The sequence below is a fragment of the Ricinus communis genome, chromosome 1 (genome assembly GCF_019578655.1).
Source record: "Ricinus communis isolate WT05 ecotype wild-type chromosome 1, ASM1957865v1, whole genome shotgun sequence".
Taxonomy (NCBI): Eukaryota; Viridiplantae; Streptophyta; class Magnoliopsida; order Malpighiales; family Euphorbiaceae; genus Ricinus; species Ricinus communis.
The window spans coordinates 35108491-35123608 of NC_063256.1; the positions used below are offsets into that span (position 1 = coordinate 35108491).

The 15118-nt window shown below is 29.6% G+C and overlaps 3 protein-coding genes across 3 annotated transcripts; 2 read left to right on the top strand and 1 right to left on the bottom strand.

The window, feature by feature from the left end:
* Positions 1-3528: 3528 nt before the first annotated feature.
* On the top strand, positions 3529-4488 carry LOC8278081 (metallothionein-like protein type 2). Its single transcript, XM_002532811.4, has 3 exons — positions 3529-3736; positions 3872-3955; positions 4039-4488. Exons 1-3 carry the CDS (start codon positions 3672-3674, stop codon positions 4127-4129), a joined length of 240 nt encoding a protein of 79 aa, XP_002532857.2. The 5' UTR covers positions 3529-3671; the 3' UTR covers positions 4130-4488.
* A 3381-nt stretch (positions 4489-7869) lies between these two features.
* Positions 7870-10613, top strand: LOC8278080 (pentatricopeptide repeat-containing protein At1g07590, mitochondrial). The gene is made up of 2 exons (XM_002532810.4): positions 7870-8788; positions 9285-10613. The coding sequence occupies exons 1-2, from the start codon at positions 8474-8476 to the stop codon at positions 10533-10535; spliced, it is 1566 nt and encodes a 521-aa protein (XP_002532856.2). The 5' UTR covers positions 7870-8473; the 3' UTR covers positions 10536-10613.
* A 212-nt stretch (positions 10614-10825) lies between these two features.
* Positions 10826-12489, bottom strand: LOC8278079 (outer envelope pore protein 16, chloroplastic). The gene is made up of 6 exons (XM_002532809.4): positions 12268-12489; positions 12130-12181; positions 11971-12002; positions 11563-11596; positions 11378-11445; positions 10826-11105 (listed from the first exon to the last, which is right to left on the bottom strand). Exons 1-6 carry the CDS (start codon positions 12379-12381, stop codon positions 10965-10967), a joined length of 441 nt encoding a protein of 146 aa, XP_002532855.2. The 5' UTR covers positions 12382-12489; the 3' UTR covers positions 10826-10964.
* Positions 12490-15118: the final 2629 nt, after the last annotated feature.

A 15118-nucleotide genomic window follows, 5' to 3' on the forward strand; every position in this document is an offset into this window, starting at 1 on the left:
AATAGCTCAATAAAAAAAAATTAGTGGAAGAAGTTTATATCTTTTAGAAATTCAATTAATTTACAGAACAAAATTAAATTAATTTTAGCAATGTAGGATTGTATTTCAAGGTCTTAGCAGCAGAAGCCTTCCATCATTAGATATTCTTTAGGAATAAAGTTCAATTTGACCCTTGAAATTCGTCATCTAATTTCAAATCACCTCTTTTGACTTTTTCTAAATATTTTAATCAAAACTTAGCAAATATGGTTCATTTTGATCCATTTTTGTACAAAAATAAGAGAGTGTATTACACCTCTCATAAAAAAAATACGTAAATGCAAATAAATAATATTAATTATAAATATTAAATAAAATTTAATATATCCTTAATTATTTTCATAATAAATCATAGTTATTACACAAAAATGTAATTTACCACCTCTATTTTCAACTCCATCGCTCGATTAACGCTGCCGCCTTCCTCAACGATGGTGAGGAAGGCGTACTAATAATTTTATCAACAACAAAACTCTCTCAACTATAAAACTCGTGAATAGCAATATCACACAATAATACAAATAAAATAAAAAATAAAAAAATCACCATCACAGTAACCACCAAGGCACCACTTCAAGCACCACCATTGAAGCCAACTGTGTCCACCATCTTTGCTTATTTTTCAAAACAAATCGAAATGAAAAAAATCAAAGAATCAGTCGTCGCCGTCGCCCATATGACCTCAGTTCACTACTATCTTTACTTGTTGTCACTGTCGCCGTCGTCCCTACTACTCTCAATTTATTTTTTTCAGATTTGTGTTTGAAGTTTATTTTATTTTTTTTTGCTTGCGTGGTTGAGATCTGGTTTGGGTAGAGTTTGATTTTCTTTTTCTTTGGGTAGGATTTGACTTTCTTTTATTTGTGTGGGTAGGATTTAGTTTTGGTAGAATTTGATTTTATTTTGTTTGGGTAAGAATTTAAAGAGTAGAGTTTGTTTGTTTGTTAGGAAAGTGATAAAAAGAAAATATGAAAACTATAATTTATTTATTTTTATTTTTATTTTGTTTCTTAAGTGTTTTTTATTAATAAATAAAGCATGTGTAGCTCATTTTCCACAAAAAATTTAAATGATTCATATTTATTAAGTTTTGGACTAAAATGGCCAGAAAAAAATTAAAAAGGGTGATTTAAACTTCTATGACAAATTTAGGAGCCAAATTGAAACTTATTCTTATTCTTTACATGGCTAGTAGGCGACGTCAATCTTAAAAAGTCATACAATATTATTGTTATTAATTAAAAAGGTTTTATAAAAAAATGTTATATATGAAAAGCTCATAATAAAACTGAAAAAATAAATAAAGTTTATAAATATTTAAAGCAATATTTGTTTAAATATGCAGCTATTTTAAAATTTTTGAAGGAGTACTTTACTGTCCGTAAGTTTACCGTTCGTAAGGAGTACTATTCGACACGCTCTAAATTAACTATATATATATATATATATATATTTTATAAAAAAGATAATATTTGTTTTATTTTATAAATATTTTTGAAATTCATCGATTTATACAAATACTAAATAAAAAGAGTATGAATAAATTTATGAAATTAAAAAGCTTATAAAAGTCTGAATTTTGATAGTTGGTTGATTTTTAATAAAATTTAAGAATTTTAGAAAATGTCAGGCTGAAAAGAAGTGTGTGTTTGGGAGGGAGGATGATAAAACTGATGAGATGACAATACAAGTGGAAATATGAAGAGGTAAAGAAGATCCACCACTCATTTTTGCACCAAAAGTGACAAAGCCAAACACCTCTTTCATCATTTGCAAGTGGATTTTCCCCATTTCCCCTTCTTCCTTTCTCTTTCTCTCATCGTCCCTACTGTTTTCTTCCCCTTTTACAGTCCAATTATTGTACTGTTTTCTTTCTTTCATTCAACTGATTGAAATTTTAGGCACCCTTCCAGTTTTCACTTAATTTCACTTTTTAGTTAATAGATTCCGATTTGGTTCGCTTTAGTTATTGGATTTCAATTGAATTCAGAGATATCATTTGGATTGAGAAATATTCAAATTAATAGATTTAAAACTTATAAATTATGAATTTTTTTGTTTGGATTAGAAATAAAAATAATGATATTTTATTTAAAGTTGAGAATAATTTTGAAATAATATTAAGTTTTAAGAAACAATACTGAAATAAAAGAATATATTAATAACAATCTATTATTCTTTTAAAATGGCAGATTTTTAAAATTTTACACTTTTTAAGTGAAAAATTAAAACCGTAAAAAGTGAGAAATTTAAAAAACGAGAAATTTTTAAAATCCATACATTTAAACCATTTTTTGCTTGCCAAACAACAGATTTAAGTTAAATTCATAAATTTTAAAAATTTTATCTACCCAAGAGGGACCCAAAGGAGAAGAATTAATATCACATTTTTTTGTTCAATGAAGAGATAATGTTAAATAAAGAAAGTATACTATCATACACTTGAATAGCTACAAAAAAATACTAAATTAATGTGCCATTTTTATTTGAGAGGTTTTGAATTTGAACCTTTCGCTATGCTATTTATTAGTATTATTAAGAGATATTTACAATAACAACTATTTATTTATTTTTATTTATACAAAAAAAAGAAGAAGACTCTAATTAGCCACTAAATTGTCTTGTGGAGAGGCACTTAATATTAGAAGCTCGAGATATGGTGGTTTATTCTTTACTTTATAAAAAAAATAAATTTTTCATTCTTTTTAACCTATCACATGCTAATTATATCTATTTTTTTTTTCAAAAATAGAAAACCCAAATTTAAATTTATGGAGATATAAACTTATCATTAAATTAAATATACATATATATGTCCAAAACTGCAAGATTCATGCCTTATTTAAGTTGACGTTTACTTCCTCAAGAAATACAATAATTAATACTCTTTTGAATTCTTCCACTCATTGATAAGTTCTTCCATTAGGTTACAAGGCTTCGATGTTACCATAGTTTGATGATGAATCAGATTTTGTTTTTTCCTTTTTCAACACAGAATAAGTAATTATATTTTCTTTGTCTTCTTTCTTCTATCTTCTATCTTCTTCTCTTCATTTCCTATGAGAATTGACTAAAATATTTAAATATAAAACAATGATCTTCCTCACTATGATTTGCACTACTTTGTTTTATTGATAATTTGTGAACATCATTTTTTAATGCATATAATTATATAATTTCTTATTAGGAATGATCCAAGTTTGAAACCAGAGATGGAATAGTGATTTTAATTGTATTTTTTGCTGAAATTAAATCGACCCATTTAAAGATAATTAAAGTCTGATGTAATTTAGTTCTTCTTTTGTGTAATCCGCTTCGAATATTATTCTAAATATGCTTATTTTTCTGGTATAATTATGATAACAAGGAAAGGTTAAAGATTAATATTTATTTATTAGGGTTTGCCTAGACTAAGAGAGAAATGTAAAGCACAATGCATATATACCCAACAAACGCTGTTGGCCTTAGATATAACCACGTGTACGGTTGACATGAAAGACCTTTTGCCTAAGCTACGTTATAAATAGGAGCGAAGGCAAGCAACTATAGAATCATTCAGGAGTTTGAGAAATCATTTTCCAAGCAATTCAAATCCTTCTTTTTCTTAACTTCCCTGAAGAGAAAACAGAAAAATGTCTTGCTGTGGTGGTAACTGTGGCTGTGGCTCTGGCTGCAAGTGTGGCAGTGGCTGTGGAGGGTAAATTCATTTTCTTGGAAAATATGCTAAAATCTATTATAATACCTTCTGTACCTCTTTATCATTTTCTTGTCAAGGGTTGCTAACAGGCTCTGGTTGATATTATTTTTTTTATATGTTTAATTGTTCTTGCAGATGTTCCATGTACCCTAGTTTGGGATTCTCAGAGAGCAGCACCAAAACTGAGCTCCTCATTGCAGGAGTTGCACCTGCTAAGAAGTATGTATCAGAACAATAAATTTTGGTATTTTACATATAAACAAGAAGATGAAATTAATTTGAGTATGGACTGCTAATTGCAGGTTCTTTGAGGGGTCTGAGATGAACTTCAGTGCTGAGAGTGGCTGCAAGTGTGGATCAAGCTGCAGCTGTGATCCATGCACTTGCAAGTGAGAAAAATCACCATGGACATGGCCATGTCCCCAGCAAAGTAATTGATTGTGGTGTTTAATAACTACCCAGAAAAAAAAAAAAAAAAAAAAAAAAAAAGAAGAAAAAAGAGTCTGCTTAATTAGTCAGTATATATAATAGTGCTTGCTGTAAATAAGAAGAAAAAAAGAAAAAGAAGAAGAAAAAGCCCATGGGTACTTAAAAATCCTTTCATGGGATTTCATTTCCTTCTGTTTCATGGCTTTTCTTTTCTTTATTTCTTTTTCTCTTTATGTTCTTGTGTCATCAGTGCTTTGCTGGTCTTTGTTGTGTACTTCCTGAAAGGGGATTTAATGGTTAATACATCTCCTTAATTTCATTTATAGTGTGAAGCTTTGTTTCTGTTAATTTTCTTTCTTCTCTTTTGCTTTCTCTCATTTTCCACAATTCTCAATCTCTGATTCTACTTTAATCTTGATCATTTACTTTTCAATGTTTGCTTGACATCATTGATGCTGACAACTGATATATACTTGATTGGTCCTTAGTTGAGACTTGATATGCACTTGTATTATTCTACAGTCTATCCAATAATTCATTATGCCTTTGTCAAAGTTAGTCTTTGTCCATTTCCAGCAGCTTGCTTTTTAATAATCAGATTCCCCCACACTAAGAAATTCTTGAAATTGATGATAGCTTTTGTACCCATAATGCATTGGTTTCTCTTTCTTTAAAGCAAAAAAACAAAATTGGATCACAATCTCCTTCTCAAATTCATACTCCATAAGATAAACAAACAAGATTATCACATTGTTTGGCTCTAAGCACTAAATGGTATATGAAAATTATTATAAAAGGCTAAAAATCATAGGATTTTATGTTCTATTGGTACCTACAAAAAGGGAAAATAAAACAATAATATGTCCATATGGAAAACAATAATATTTTCTCTTGGTGTATGTGGTGGTGGGTTGGATCCCCCCTCAGATGATTCCAATTGATAGCCAAGATAATATCAGGTCAATTCAAAGAATCAATCCTATTATGTCCAAATAACTTTCCAACAGTTAATTTAATTGCTCAATTGTGTAAAAAATAATTTTAATTCCTAATAGAGTAATAACATAATCAACACTATTTTACCAACTAAGGTTTTTTCGATTTTTATATTTAATCGTGAGATAGAAATTACCGGCGGATCAATTCAATAAATTTGTTATAATCGCCTAATATATATAAAAATCCAGTAACATTATTTTAGTATTTAGTTGAATTTTGATAAATGATCATTGACATAGAAAAATTTTAAATTTTGATATATTTCATGAAATTCGAAACTTCTTCCAATATTTCTATTTTCTATTTGATTAAAAAGTCTATTTAATCTTTTTTTTATATCATTATCCTATTAATGAATTAAAAATAAATACTTTTCGTCCAATCTATGATATTGAGTTTAATCATGTATTTTATTTGGAAGGATGATGTGCAGTCGAGAACAATTGCATATTGCATAGTTTAGCTTTTTAAGATCATGTCGGATGTTAAAAGATGAAATATTGTGTTATTTATTGAATTTTTTTTAAAAGAATTCCTTTCTTGAAACCTTTTTCTTAGAGAATATATTAATTTACTTACTTAAATTTTCAAAAATCAAGTTTCAAAATTCTAAAAATGTAAAAAAATAATTTGGGGTTCTTTCAGAAATATCCAAAAAAACGTTAAAAATATCATTTTTACTATTAAAATCTTTTTCTTTCAAAAACATTGTAATTTGAAAAATTATTTAAAAAATATAGTGGTATATGTTAGGTATACGTTTTTTATAAAATGGTATATATATTATTAGCAATTTGATATATGTTTTCATAATTTTAGTAATATTTAATTTTTGGTATATGTTTAGTATCTATTCAATAATATTAATTTGATTGCAGATTAAACCATTAGAGAACCGGCTATATACATAACTAGTATCTAAAACTATTTCTTAAGAATGTAATTTATTTTATATATAAGTCACATTTGTTTAAAAAAATTAAAAATCATCATAAAGAAAACTTCTTTTTATAAATGTATAGTAAAAAGTATATATTAGGATATGTTGGATAAATATTTAATCAAAAATTTCAACTTACTTAATTTAAATTTTTAAATTTTAGATTTTTTTCTCAATAACAATATCAGTTTTAATTGATTAATTTAGAAGAAGTGTGATATATTTCCATTGAATAGTTTTTGGAATAGTTGCGTTGGCTTTAGATAGGTCTGTTTAGAGGAATGAGGTCTCTCCTTTTTATGAGTGAAGTTTGTGTTCTGAATCAAAAACAAAAATTATGACTTTGTAATGTATTTTGAAAATCAAATCTATCGGGAAAGACCCTTCAAGCATTTTGTAATTATGCGTTTTTATATGAAAAACAATACTTTTTATATTTTTATTTCCAAATTTAATTTTTTTTCCAGTAGCAAATAAGTAATAGCAGTATTTATTCAAAATAATGAAATACATTCAATCTATTTTAATATATGTTCATTATATATAATATACTCACTATACTTATATCTTTAGAAAAACACAAAGAAAAGTTACAGTAAATGATAATTTTAGTATATGTTTCATATATATTCGATATACATATAGTATATACATAGTATCTGAAACTGTTATTTGGTTTTTGCTTGTACCTTTGGTATCTATGCACCTATAAGTTTAGCACTATTTAAAAAGTTTAGCCAGTTTCTTAGGACAAGCATACAAATATGGGTAGAACTATTACGAATGGTCATTTTATTGCTTGTCCATACATGAGTAGCACCATTACAAAAAAAATAAAAAAAAGAATCAAATTAAACTGAATAGCTAGCCATGAATTCTTAATTAATGCTCCATGTCATCACTTTTCTTTGCTAATTGTATAATAATCCATTTACTCTTCCTTTGATCCTCTTATAATTCTATTTTCCTTCTCAGTCTTCACTATATATTTTTGAACGTAGAAATGAAAAAGAAACAATAATATTTATATCATTACATAAAAAAGTTTCCAGCATATCAAAATAAAAATATTACAAATAAAATTTTTATCTTCTTAAAATTGTATAAAAAAAAGCATTTTGTATACATATTTTGGTATATATTCATATATATAGTATATATATACTGTCTTGAATATAATACGGAACCTATTAGTATCACACCTATTAAAACCATCATCAAAAGTAATAAAAAGAATTATTTAGAAAATTCATCAAACATCTATTAAATGCATATTCAAATGTTAGTCACAATCATTTAGTTCTTTACATTCTTCAATACTATAAGATAAACCACACACTTTTTTATCAAATTACGAAACTCTAACAATCTAAAAACGAAATCAATAACAAATCAAATAGGTTCAATATATATTTTTTTCTACCATTAATCAACAAATTAAAAACTCACAAATTTATTTCAAGTTAGCACATACAACAAACAGTAACAATAAATGCCACTTTAATGGCAATGAACATATTTATAAATATATTGCTTCATGATATTTCAAACTGAATACTTCTCGTGTGCCATAAGTGCCAGGAGCATCTTCGTATAGTCCCATAGGTATTCTTGGCATTGGCAATGATGCAGTCCACAATGAACAATGTGATCCATCTCATTTCACTCTTTAATTTTATAAAAAAAACCCATGAATCCATCTTCTACGCCTAACATCATCAGCCATCTTTGTTTCACAAAGAACTAGTCATCTTTGCTACACAAAAAACAATAACAATAGTTATCTCATCGGTCTTCACACCCATTAACTCATATTTTTTTAGTGATTTTATTCCATCAACAGATCTTTTCTTCACTGTTTAATTTCTCCACTAATTTATAGTAAATGAAGCAAGAATAAAATGTGAAAAATAAATTTGTTAAGTAGAGAGTACAAAGAGAATTGAAGAGATAATAAGTAAAATTGATAAAATTATTAAGGAGAAAATAGAATACTATAAAAAAAGAATGTGTGATTTTATTGAAAAAGAGATAGAAACTTTTAAAAGATAATAAAATAGAGTACAAAACAAAGAAAAATGGTCAGAAACAGTAAAAATAAAAAAGACAAAGTAAAAATGAAAAGAGAAAAAAAATACCGTATAAAAGATATTTTATCAAAAAATGCCGTAATCCAATGCAATTTCCTCAAACATTTTTCACAACCACAACGCGGAGACGGACACATTTGGCGTAACCTTTTTCTGGGCTGGACTTTTATGAACACTTGCAAGGCTTTGTACGACCTTTTCAAAGCATTACCCAAATCATCAGTCATGTTCTAGTTTTAGCAAAGCAAACCATTAACCGAAGCATTCAAAACCAAAAGCATGCATGCGGCAGTGCTTTCGGGCCAACGCAGGTTCTCTCAAGCAATTCATCGAACACTTTCAATCGCCTATCAAAATCATTACAATTTCAATTTTCTCTGCACCCAAACAACCGATGTGAAAATACTAGAACCAGAAGAACAAGAAGAAAATCCCAAGTCATTATCTTTGAGAATTGAGAAGCTTCCAAGAGGAGAACCGATTGGATTAGCATTTCAGAGCTGGATGCGTGAAGGTTTCCCCATTCACCGCGGCGATGTTTTCCATGCTATTAACCGTTTGAGAAAGCTAAAATTAAACAAACGAGCGCTCGAGGTTACTCTTTCTTTATTTCTTTAATGATATAAATTAGCTTTGTGTTGTGCAATGTAGATGTTTGTTTAAATGCTTAAATGAGTTACTTTGCATCGCTGCTTAGGAATGGCTTTGTAGCCTTGTCTTCATGGTTCTGTAGGTTCCGAAATAAAGACAGATGCACTTCTAAACCCGAGGCAAAGTAATGAAAGTTGTGATATAATCATCCTTACCAAACATAGAGTTAGTATAAGCAGAGTATGCGATGATGGATAGTAATCAAAAGCAAAAAAGAAAAGCTTATATTTCTAAAGATTGATATTTTCCTTTTCTTGGTAATTCGTAATCAAATAAATTGCTAAAAAAAGCAAATTTTCATGAAGCATGTTTAGAAGAGAAGAGGGCATGGTGCTGTTCTTAATTACTAAAGATATAGTGGTCTTGTTTAGAGGTAGCACTTAAATCTTGGAGCCTTTTAAATTAGATGATGTATTTGAGAATGTTGGGTTTTTGGCAGGTGATGGAATGGGTGATAAGGGAGAGACCTTATAGGCCAAAGGAACTTGACTACTCTTATCTATTGGAGTTCACAACCAAACTTCATGGAATATCACATGGGGAAAAGCTTTTCACTCGTATTCCTACTGAGTTCCAGAATGAGTTGTTATATAACAATCTTGTAATTGCATGCTTGGAGAAAGGTGTCATAAGGCTTTCACTTGAATACATGAAGAAAATGAGAGAATTGGGTCACCCAATATCGCATTTGATATTTAATCGCCTTATAATCCTCCATTCCTCCCCTGGCCGCAGGAAAATGATTCCAAAAATTCTGACTCAAATGAAGGCTGATAAGGTGGTTCGTCATGTCTCTACATACAACATTCTGATGAAAATTGAAGCTAATGAACATAACGTTGAAGGATTGATAAAGGTATTTGGTGAAATGAAGAGATTAGAAGTTGAGCCAAATGAGGTTTCATTTTGCATATTAGCTATTGCACATGCGGTTGCAAGATTATATACTGTGGCTGAGGCATATGTAGAAGCTGTTGAGAAGTCTTATACTGGAGATAACTGGTCAACACTAGATGTTTTAATTATATTGTATGGGTATTTGAGGAAGGGAAAAAAATTGGATAGAATTTGGGGCACTGTGAAAGAACTCCCCCATGTTAGGTCAAAAAGCTACATTCTCGCAATTGAAGCATTTGGTAGAATTGGGCAGCTTGGTCGAGCTGAAGAGCTTTGGTTAGAGATGAAGTCATTAAAAGGGTTAAAATCAACAGAGCAGTTCAACTCCATGCTATCTATATATTGCAAATGTGGACTTGTCAAAAAGGCAACTGACATTTTCAGGGAAATGGATAGAAATGGCTGCAAACCGAATGCTATTACTTTTCGACATCTTGCTTTGGGTTGTTTGAAGGCTGAATTAGTGGAAGAAGCTTTGAAGACTCTGGAAATGGGGATGGACTTCACAACAAGCAACAAAATAAAGAATTCAATCCCGTGGTTGGAGACTACTTTTTCCATTGTTGAAATTTTTGCAGAGAAGGGTGATGTAGCTAATGCTGAGAAATTTTTTGAAGAACTCCATAAAGCAAAGTATGCAAGGTATACCTTTGTGTATAATACTTTGATAAAAGCCTATGTGAAGGCCAAAGTTTATGTTCCTTATCTTTTGAGGAGGATGATTTTAGGGGGTGCTAGGCCAGATGCTGAGACCTATAGCTTGATTAAACTTATTGAGCAGTTTAACACTTGAATTATGTACAAAAGTTTCTATGCTGTTTGTATATATTTCATTCATTTTTCTTAATAATAAGAAAGTGATTTTGGTCTAGTTCAATTTGTTGTGGAAGTTGACAGTCAAGAAACTGGATATCAATATTAGAAGGATTGAAGGAGAGTGCAGTTATTTGGTATTAGATGAGATTACACTGGATTTGAAATGAGGCTGTGCTTATTATGATTTCTGAAGTTAATCTCCTGGATGCAGAATGTACAAAACCCTAAAAAGCTGCTGTTTATTCAAGGAAAAGCACAGGCAGCATATAGATAGAAATATTCATTGCACTGAAATTAGCTATTCCATTTTACAATCAATCACGTTAATGATGAAAGCAACATGATAACTCGATATCTAATGCCTCGGAACTCTCCAAAGATGGTAGGAAAAACTAGTTTCCCTAATTCAGGTGAGATAATTGAGAAATGTTGCAGCAGTTGCAATGGCACCTCCTGTGATTGCATCCGGCACAATCTTGTCTTTGCTCTTGTTACTTGCAGCTGATATCAGAGCTCCAGTCAATGCACCTCCAAGCATGGCATTCTTCTGCAATACATCCAGCAGATTGAAAGACATTAGCAGAGGCAGAACATACAGTTGAAACTGAAACCACACTGTTTTCCTCAGCTAAACAGCTCCATATATATGGCAATATCGGATTCTTATAAACAATTCCTCTCAATTAACTAGGAAAAGACTGACGCTAATAAGGAAAGCAATAGAAGTTCTAACAGCACGTTTAAGTTATTGCTGCCTATTCGACGACACAACAAAAATCAGCAGAGAGACGACACAACTAAAATCAGCAGAGAGCATACCCAGTCTCGGCTGCCACGAATCCTCTCCATTCCATATTCCATTCCCACATATAATCCGGCAACAGTTCCTGCAAGCACAATCAAGAAACAAGTATGACTTTAGTATAACACATAACAAGAAGTTTTCTTTTGACAAAGCACACCTCTGATTTCTAGTTAGCCTATGCAATGTATGACATGCTTACCCCAATAAGCACCTTCTTTGCACATCTTTTTCAGCTGCAGAAACAGTACTTCATTTTAGCAAGTACATAAAGCATGTATCATTTTCACCATTACTGCAACATTCTGATAAAAGAATTTCTACTTACGAAGATAATAAAGAACAGCAAATACAAATGGTGGGTAGGAAAAAAGTAGATCAATCATAAATCAAGGAAACGAGTTGGCAATACTATAGGGTTTTCTCATCCTAGATTAAAGAATTTACTACAGATTTTTGTTTCTTTAATCAAAGAAGATGCATTAGAACTCTTCAAATCAAATAACGAGAAACAAAAAATATGTTAGGTTTAAGCAACATCAGCAGAAAAGACACTTGTTGCACATGGGATTTGCCTAAAACTACGGCGAGATAGCTTAGAAAAGCTTACTGTATGCTCAAAACTGCGACCAGATAAACTCCCTGCAAATGAAAATGTAACAATTAGTACAAATTCTACAGCATTAGATCATGTAAACACGATCACTATCCAACATTAAATCAAATCCCAAAATCATTTGATGGATATTATTAGAGAGAGAGAGATAACCTCGTTTGACTGCATAGTATGCATCCTCAGCAAGTACTCTAGTAGCTCCAACCTGCAAAAACATCAATGACCCGGAACCCAGAAACAGCATCAATTTCACTTCAGCAGATCCTAAAAGAATAAGAGAAAGAAACGTACAGTGCCAATCTTCAAGAAACCATCGACAGTGAGATTGAGAAAAGGATGGCCCATGTCTATAACTACATCAACTTTTGGTGTTGATAATGAACCTGCAAACCTGCTTATTGGCATCTTCTTTGCTTCTTCTTCACTCGCTAGCAACTAACACTGTACACCTCTCTCTCTCTCTCTCTCTCTCTCTCTCTCTCTTTCTCTCTCTGGGTATCAGTCTATGTTATATGTATTATAATTTATAAATATCTTTTTTACATTTGTTTGTTTGTTGCTTTCCTTCTTTCTTTTTATTTTAATAATCTTTACAGCTTTGATTTTGATTGTGATAACGATGTGATGGCATTTTGGGAAAAGGAAAATAGATATCCATGTACGGAAGATACTATTATATTTGGCTATTTAATTTTTAAAATAAAAAAAAATAAAAAATAAAATTAATTACACTTCAATTTAAAATATAAAAATTTAATTCATGAAAAAAAATTAAAATATATATATACAGTTTTTTTTTATTTTTTTTAATAATAATCTAAAAATAATCCTTTTTATATAGATTTAAAATGTCTTTTATTAGATTTTTCATATTTATTTTTTTTTTTTATCATTATAAATAGAATTGCTATTTTATACAAGGGCATGTCTCTTATTTTTTTTTTATATAAAAGTTTTATATATCGAAGCTATTATTTGTATAATATTATCACTTTTTATATTTCATAATTAATTGTCTCATGATTTTATTACCGTAAAATAAAAATTTATTTTATTTTATTATAATTTTTTAAAATTAAATATTAAAATTAATTAATATATATAAAATTTGTATGTATTTTATTATGTAAGGACATATTTTTTGAGACTTATTTATATTTTTTAATAATTATTATTTTCTTCTCCTTCCACTCATCCAAATAAATTTTACTTATTTTCTCTATCTTTCTTTTAATAATTGTTTTTATGTAACCAAACACAATATAATAATAATTTTTTCCTCCTTTTCATTTTAACTCCCTTCCCTTCCCTTCCCTTTACATTGCCTTCCCCTTTCTAATGGCTCAAAATTTTGAAAGTTGAGTAAAGTCTCGATGGCAAAATAAAGGCCTAATTATTGAAAATTCCTTAATTTTGGATGTTTTAATAATTTTATCAATTCTTAAAATCTTTTCATAAAAAAATCTAAATTTATATTTTTGTTTCTAAAATATAATCTGACTACCCACATTTTAAAATCATAATGGTTTTTACTGAATGTGTATTTATTTAAAAAAATGAATTAATAAATAGTTGCTGACTCAACCATTTAAGTAAAACGGTGTGTATTACTCAAGTTGAGGCTCATCAATCATTGGAACAATTTTCATCACTCTTTCCAGTCCTTCAATTCTGTGGTAATGTTGCATTAGGCATTGCATTGTTAATTCATTGCTTTCATCCTTCAGGCACCTACAACAAGTGGTTATAATTCAACAAGTTGTTCTACATACAAGTCATTATACAATGAACCTATAAAAAATTTATCAGCGCATCCATGTACTTCCAAGCAATTTTGATATCCTATCAGTGATCCTAGTGCCCAATTCTCCATATAGCTTGAATCCAACAATACCAAGTAACACCATGCTCGTGGGCTGACCAAGCTTGCAGCTTCTGCCTCAATACCCTCCCAACACCAGAATCAAGAGGAACTATAAGCATAGTTTAGAAAGCATTTCACCCCTGTTTAAGAAGAGCAACTCTCTCCTCATTCTTTTGAAATTCAAGCTCCATATTTGCATGCACAATATTTTATGTTCTTAGGACATCAACTTTAACTAAATGATCAATGATCAAATCTACAGTGAGGGATTGATTTTGTTGGAATTGCCACATAACACGAGCAGGTTTAAAAGGAATCTCATCTTGTTTAAGAGCTGAATTCTTTCAATCAATGATCTTCTCAACATCTTGCTTTATGACTTGGAGGATGTCATTGTTGTAAGTTGCAGATTCAAGAAGGATTGTGAATAGCAAAGACCAATGAGAGATTTGATAACTAAAGAAGTAATTCTGATATGAGAGTGAAGACTAAAATGAGATCACCAATCAACATTATGACTCCAACGAGGAATAGAGCAACGACGAGTTTGAACGACAGCAAAAAAGCTAAGATATTATTTATGAAATAAAAATGATGAAAGATGTTAAAATCCTAGAAACTCAGTAAAGAAGGTGATATATAGAAGAGGTATAAAACGATGCTTATTGCCTAAGTGGCTGAGTCAGCAACTATTTACTGATTCATTTTCTTCTTTTTTTTAATAAATACACAGTCAGCAAAAACCACGATGATTTTAAAATGTGGGTGACAAGAGTGTATTTTAGAAATAAAAATACAAATATTGACTTTTCCATGAAAAAGTTGTAAGAATTGATTAAAATTATTAGAACGTCCAAAATTTGAGAATTTTCAGGTAATTAGGGCAAAAATAAATAAATAAATTTGACCCACAATGTTCCTGTATTTTGTCACATTGGCTCTTAAAGTTCTTTTTCGCCTAAATATAATCCTAACATTCAAAAAGTAGTGCATTGTAACACTTCTCCAAATGCTAAGGCAAAAGATGTTAATTCCTATTAGAATATGAAATTTTTATCTATATTTAGTGTGTGTCCTCGTCTATATACTAAATTTATAGATGATTGATATATATTAATTTTAAATAATAAAATATGTTTTAATTATCTAAAACCAGTGTTTTAATCGTCTATATACTAAATCAAGTCTCGGTGAAAAATTTTAATTAGAATATTGCTTACATGCAGTTAGGTTTGCTTATATCTAATTAACCAGACTCACATTCTAATTATTATTTAG